This window comes from Buceros rhinoceros, unplaced genomic scaffold (assembly GCF_000710305.1).
Source record: "Buceros rhinoceros silvestris isolate BGI_N320 unplaced genomic scaffold, ASM71030v1 scaffold12396, whole genome shotgun sequence".
Taxonomy (NCBI): Eukaryota; Metazoa; Chordata; class Aves; order Bucerotiformes; family Bucerotidae; genus Buceros; species Buceros rhinoceros.
In genome coordinates this window covers 7,281-13,901 of record NW_010415855.1, presented here as the reverse complement: position 1 = coordinate 13,901, position 6,621 = coordinate 7,281, and the positions used below count along the sequence as shown (strand labels likewise).

The 6,621-nt window shown below is 55.6% G+C and overlaps 1 protein-coding gene across 1 annotated transcript in view; it reads right to left on the bottom strand.

Moving 5' to 3' along the window:
• Positions 1-6,621, bottom strand: part of LOC104494705 (dysferlin-like) — a gene marked incomplete at its 3' end in the record, with an annotated part of 26,914 nt that overhangs the window by 14,958 nt on the left and 5,335 nt on the right. Inside the window, exons 4-16 of the mRNA XM_010137570.1 lie at positions 5,310-5,415; positions 4,732-4,846; positions 4,399-4,592; positions 4,108-4,236; positions 3,428-3,490; positions 3,202-3,252; positions 3,085-3,115; positions 2,305-2,420; positions 1,968-2,094; positions 1,607-1,710; positions 624-692; positions 495-538; positions 277-359 (exon numbers count right to left, since the gene is read on the bottom strand). Of these exons, the coding sequence (XP_010135872.1) occupies positions 277-359; positions 495-538; positions 624-692; positions 1,607-1,710; positions 1,968-2,094; positions 2,305-2,420; positions 3,085-3,115; positions 3,202-3,252; positions 3,428-3,490; positions 4,108-4,236; positions 4,399-4,592; positions 4,732-4,846; positions 5,310-5,415 (1,232 nt within the window). The remainder of the gene's footprint in view (positions 1-276; positions 360-494; positions 539-623; positions 693-1,606; positions 1,711-1,967; positions 2,095-2,304; positions 2,421-3,084; positions 3,116-3,201; positions 3,253-3,427; positions 3,491-4,107; positions 4,237-4,398; positions 4,593-4,731; positions 4,847-5,309; positions 5,416-6,621) is intronic.

The following is a 6,621-nucleotide window of genomic DNA, read 5'->3' as shown; positions in this document are numbered from 1 at the left end:
AGGAAAACCTCAGGCACATCATGGCCCTGCATCCACCCCTGTCCCAAGGCCCCTTGGGAGATCTGAAGATCTTCAAAACCACAAACCAGGTGGGGTGAGGTCCACAGGACAGAGCAACTCCCAGCACCCCATCCCAGATCTCCCCCAGCACCGGCGACTTGACAAGAACCATCATGGCTGTGACATCCTCCAAGCCAACACCAACCTCCAGCCACAAGCATGCAGAGCTCTTCCATGGCCGTGCGCCTCAAACCCCGTTCCAGTGCCCCCCCTTACCCTCCAGCTCCCCGCCGGGGGCCGAGATCTTGGACATGCAGAGGTAGGTCGTGCCGATGATATCATTGTGCGTCATTCGGTCCCTGCAACACAACCCATGATGACATCACACCGTGGACCTGGGAGGGGTTTGCCAGGGGGTCTCCCCTGCTCGTCCTACTGCTCCAGCTTAGCTTTCTCGATGGGCAGCTCCCCCGTTGAGCCCCCTCCCCACTCACCAGTCAGTCACCCGGATCCTCATCTTCTCACACATGGAAGGGAACTGGGAAAAGAGGCAGGGAGAGGAGTAGTGAGTGGCAGTGGGGTCGAGCGGGTGGGTGGGGAGTCCTGGGGGTCTCCACACTCACCATCACCGGCAATGTCAGGCGCTGGTTCCACTGTGGGTTGGCATTCTTCTCCAGGATCCTCGAATAGAGCTGGAAGTGCAAGAGAGGGGATGAAAAGTCAGTGTCGCTGCACTTCAGCAAAGCGAGGCTGCCGCACACCCCATCTGCGGAGCTGGAAGGTCTCAGATACCCAAAATAGACTCCACCCCATGGGTGGCCTGGTGGGGCTCCACATTGCGTGGGTAAACCCTTCTGTGCAGGAACAGAGGGTGCTGCAGGCTGCTCATGGATCTCACCCTCCACCCCAGGACCACCAGAAACTCACCCCTTTCCCACTGTGGTTGCTCAGGATAATGACCCGAGCCTCTGTCCCCCGGGGAAGATTTACAGGCAAAGGAGAATCTCAGCCCTTTAGTGCTGCTAGGGATCAAAAGATGAGTGGTGGCTCACAGGCATGTCACTTGGCAAAGGCTCTGGAGGGGACCCAGCAGCAAAGGCAGTGGGACAGGGCTCTGCAAAGCCACCAGAGCCATCTCCATGCCCTGGCTGGACATGGGGGGACATTCAGTGGTATGGGGACAGCCAGTCGCTCTCTTCAGGCAGCACCAAGAAGAGCAGCACAACCCTCCACCCCTTCCCCCAGAAGCTCAGCCTCTCCACATCCATTTTTAATGCAACAGCACCACGAAGAGTCCAGCAAAGAAATTACTTCAGTGCAGCCCGGCACTCCTCGTCCAATGACACTGCTCAGTGTGCCACGAACAGAGGGACAGGGATGGGGACATCGGCTGGGCTCCTTTCAGCTGCCAGCTTCGGGATATTGCAACACAGAGGGAGAGGACAGGATGTGACAAGGGCTGATGGGACCATTGCAAATGCTCCAGCAAAGCAAAGGATCAAATTTTCCCCATGCCAGGACCAAACCATCCCTGTGCCAGGACAAAATTTTCCCTGTGCACAGCCACCAGCCCAACCCAGGGACCATAGGAGGCTGCCCCACTCACCATCTTGCCTGCAAAGCTGACTTCCACGAAAGGATCAACCAGGTTCTTCTTGTTGCTCTCGAAGCCAAAGATCTGCTTGACATTGTCCATGACAGCGTCATCCACTGCGAGGGGAAGGAGATGCTGAAAGCTCATGGAAGCGTCTGGATGGCCCCCGAGGGACTGTCTCCCAGCCGGGCTGCACAACTCCATTAAGCCAGGTGGGGAGGCTCAGGAGGGCAAAACCAGTCTGCACCAGCAAGACACTTATATCCCAGTACGTTATGACTGACTGATAACTGCAAGATCTTTGGACCCAGGCTATGGATAAAGTTTCCTTATCTGTGCCCTTATTCCTTTGGCCAGCAAAGGGGACACTTACTTTGGGGCAAATCTTCGGCTTTGAAGATTTTCAGGCAGAAATGAGCCACTCTCAGGGTGACCCCAGTGGGGCGCAGGAGGTTGCCCTCGATGTCTTCCTTGTCTTCAGAAGCCTCCTTCTTCTCCAGCTGCAGGAAAACAGGGCAAGAAAAAAACACAACCAAGCTTCCCAAAAGTCCTAAAATGAGCAGCAAAACCCCAAAATCCAGAACTTCATCCCAAAACAGAGGAATATCAAAGCCGTAGCCTCCCTGGGAACAAGCGTGGGGTTTGATGGCCCAGGGTGGTGGAGCACCATGGTTGGAAGTTCTCCCCATCATGACCAGGGTGATACTCACAGGGGCTTCATCTCCGGGCCCCAGCACGAACAGACTGACTTTCAGGTAGCCCTTGGCCCCCGCAGAGAAGTCCTCTGGGTCAGAGAGCAACAGCCATTTCCTGATGAAAGCGTGTTCTGGGGGAGAAAAGAGATTGAGCCCTACGAGCTGGTCCTTGGACACACAGGGAGATGAGTTCAAGGGTGCTGTTGGGTGGGTTTAACAGTTAATACTGTGGGGAGAGGTAGAGGGAGAGATTTATGGTTGGTCTCAATGATCTTTTCCAATCTAAATGATTCTATGATTCAGTAGAAGGGTCCTAGAAGGATCATCTATTCCCACCGTCTGACCACTTCATGACTGATCAAAAGTTACTGAGGGATTTGCCCTGTAGGTTTTAAGTCTTTACAGATAAAATGAGCAAGTTTTTCTCTGTGGGAGGAATTTTCTCTAAGCGCTATTTTATCTTCTTTGAGATAAAATAATAGATAAAAGATAAAACAATGAGCCAAACTAATGACCAAAACACTGATCTGGGCTGCGTTGGTGGAGCTTTCCGCCAGCAAGCTGGTGGCACAATGACTTGAAAGCCTCAAGGGTGTACGTCTTTGGAAAGGGAAGAGAAATGGGTGGTGCTGAAGGATACAGGGACATGTCTGGGTTCATATATGGGAGAGCTGGGGAAGGGTGTGATACATTTCCTCTATGTTTGGCCCCCCAAAACACAGTTTCCAGAGCAAACCGCCCCAGCAGCCATGGGAGGTGATGCTGGCCCAGACCCCGACCACCCGCTGGGCTCACTTGGCTCAGAGTAAATGGTCTCGATGTCCACCTGTGCAATGAAACAACAAAGAAATGTCAGGGTTAACTGCACGGGTCAGCATGGTGGAAAATGGGGTGGGGAGAGCACGGCCTTACCCGGAATTCCCCAATCACAGAGTCTGTCCGGAAAGACCGAGAGTCCACAACCTGCGGGTCAAAAATAAGGGAAAATGGTAAATTCAGCCCAAACCCTCGCAGGGCAGAGGACTCGCTGCGTGCCTGCCTGGGAAACAAGAGTGCTGCAGGGAGGGGGACAGAGTGACGGACCCAAGCATCGCCCCGCCCTGCCCAAGAGGCAGGACCGACATTTGCTGAAGCTCACCGTGATGAAGATGGGCGTGTCGAACAGCTCAGACGGTGACTCAAAGACGTTGAAGAAGAAGGTCTGTAGGAAAGAGGGGTGAGGGTAGAGGAAGAGGTTTGTCTCAGTCTCCCCCCAGGACATGCTTGCACTTCCCAGCCTGTCCCATGTGCCCGACTCTGCAGGCTGGAGCCTCTTCCCTTCCTCCTAGGTGAGACCCCACCCCGTTAACAGCACCAGCCTCTCAAAGGGGTTGTGTTGGGTGACTTGGGTGCACACCCACGAGCAACATCCTCCAGTTTGCTTTTGCTGGGCTGGTTCATCACGGCACGTCCAGACCAGCTCTCCTGAGGGTCTCCAGGGGGCAGGTTGAAGCAGGCTTTGGGGACGTCCCCAAAGGTTTTGGGGACAGGGCACCCGCGGCTGTCTGCGCATACCCCTCCTTTACACCCAGCTGCACTGCCCACCTCCGCCCAGGATATGCCACCAGGATGATACTGGGGACACTGGGACACATGAGCCACTTAGGAAGGTGAGCACAAAGGTGGAGGATGCTGGACCCGCCCAAAGACTCCCTCCTGTTGTCTGAGCTTCTCTCCTGTTTTAGCCCCATCACCTCTGGGCTGCGCCAGGGTTTCCAGGACCTCCCAAGCCTTCCCCCAACACCCCCAGGCACACCCAGAGCAGAGACCCCTCCTCACCTCATCAAAGAAGGGGCTGTTGCCTTTGCGTATCCTCGTCCTCTTGGTTTGCCCTGCAGCTGTCACCTTCACCACCGGCCTGATGTTGACCCCAGGCAGCTGCCGGCCCTCAATGACCTTCACCCTGATCTAGGGTGGGAGGGATGAGAGGGATGACAGGGCAGGGGGTCACTGGGTTTGGTCCTACCCTGCAATGGGCACCTCAGGGGTGATGAACCCTTCCACCACCATAGTGACAGGCTGGGGGAGCCTTGGGGAGGTGGATTCAAGGAAAGCAGCTCCTCGCCTCACCTGGAAGTCCTGTGGCTTGTTGGAGAGAGGCTTTTTGGGTGAGCTTCTTCTCCTCTTTATCCCCACCCCATGATGCACAGAGGGCTTGCGGGGCAGCAAGGGGGGCTCTGACCCTGGCGGCCCCGAGGAGGAGGAAGGCTCCGTCTCATCTCCCGTTGCCGCCTGATCTTCCATCTCCTCCTCTCCAGCAGTCTCTGCATGGGGCAAGAAAGAAGATGGAGGACGCGAGCAAGGTGTAACAGGGTGTTGTGGGGCACAGGGGAGGGGTCTAGTGGGGAAAAACATGACGCTACTGGGCAGACATGTCTCCTACACACAAAGGCTTCTGGTTACCAGTGACTGTGTCGGGCTCAGCAGCAGCCGGTGCCGGCTCTGGCGGGGCTGGAGGGGGAAACAGGGGGACAGCTCCTGGCGGGGGAAAGTAGGAGACTTGCAGGATGAGGAAAGCCTGGAAAAAATGAAATATTCATTACAGAGGGACGCAGAACAGATCTCCTGGGGCCTGGCCCTTGGTGCTGTACCCACCATGTTCTGCCCAGGCACAGGGGGTGCAGCAACACGGCAGCAGCCAAATTGCCGCAAAAAAGGTGCAGAGCAGGGTGAGGGCAGGGACAGGTGTCCCAGGGCCCATGGGGGCACCAGAGACGTGTGGGGTCCCAGCAGAGAGACCATGCAGCTCCCAACCCACAGGACAGCAACCCCGGGCTGGGCTGAGCTGGGGCCAGAGGCTGCATCCACCAGGAAGGGAGTGGGAGGGAGGGAGTGTTGAGGCAGAGCCAGTTGCTCAGACTGGTGTCCAACTGGGAGCTGCAGCTGGCAGAGACATTGCTCAGACTGGTCTCTAACTGGGAATTGCAGCTAGCAGGGACATCACCTGAACCGATCTGACTGGTGCCCGTGCAAGGACTCACCCCGGTGCTCTGCTTCTTAGTGTCCAGCAAGGGGAGGTTGTAGGAGGCCGCCAGGTTGGGGGAGGAGAGGACATCTCGCAGGGGTACTCGGGCTTCACCCAAAAACCTGGAAGTGAAGAATAACAGGGGAGTCAGGAGAGCCTGACCCACAGGAAGGGGCTGAGGAGCCACAGTTGGGACAAACCAGTATCCCTGACAGGGAAGAGGCATTGGGTGACATGGATCCAATCCGAGACAAGCATCTCTGGGGACTTTGTCCCCTTTCTATGAAGGAAAAGTCAATGCTGAGGAACCAGGAGCCGTAAACTGAAGAGCTGATTGATTTTTCTTTGCCAACGGAGAGAACAGGCACCAGGAGTTGGGGGTGTCACTGAAGGTGGGTGAGATCAGAGCAGCTGTCTAGGTGCCACCATCACCCATTTTAAGCCACCATAAAACTGATTTTCCCCATTTGAGTTTCAGCATCGCCCTGCTGCTTGGCTCCTGGTTAACCCTTCCTGCACCGAGTCACCTGCCACTCTGGCCAGCAGCACCAGTTCCCCACCAGAAAGTGTCCAATGCTGCTTCCCAACTCCTCCCAACCCAGAGCAAGGAAAGCTGTCAAAACACTTTGTGCTGTCCTAACAGCGCAGTGAAATCATGGAGCAGATCCTGGAGGACACATGGAAACACATGGAGAGCAGGGAGGTGATTGGAGACAGCCAATATGCCTCCACCATGGGCAAACCGTGCCTGACTGATCTAGTGGCCTTCTGTGAAGGAGTGATGGCATCAGTGGACACTCACCAAGAAAGAGCTACTAGTATCATCTACTTGGATTTCGGTAAGGCCTTTGGTACAGTCTTCAACATCATTCATAAAAGTGGAGATACAGGTTTGATGGATGGACTGCTGGGTAAGTATTCAGCTGGATGGTCGTGTCCAACAGCTCAACACCCAAGTGGAAGAGCACCATTCCTGTCCGGTTTCAAGGGCCCATACTGGGACCAATATCATTTAATACCTTAATCAGTAACATGGACAGTGGGATTAAGGGCACCCTCAGACCGTTCACAGATGACACCAAGCTGAGTGGTGCGGGGACATGAGTGAGGGACGGGATCCAGACAGAGGGACCTGGACAAGCTGGAGAACTGGGTCTGCGTGAACCTCCTGAGGATCAACAAGGGCAGGTGCAAGGTCCTGCCTGTGGGTTGGGGCAACCCCCAGTATCAGCCCAGGCTGGGGGTGAGGGGGTGGAGAGCACCATGAGGAGAACAACTTCAGAGTGCTGATGGGTGAAAAGCTGGCCAGAAGTCAGCAACGCGAAATC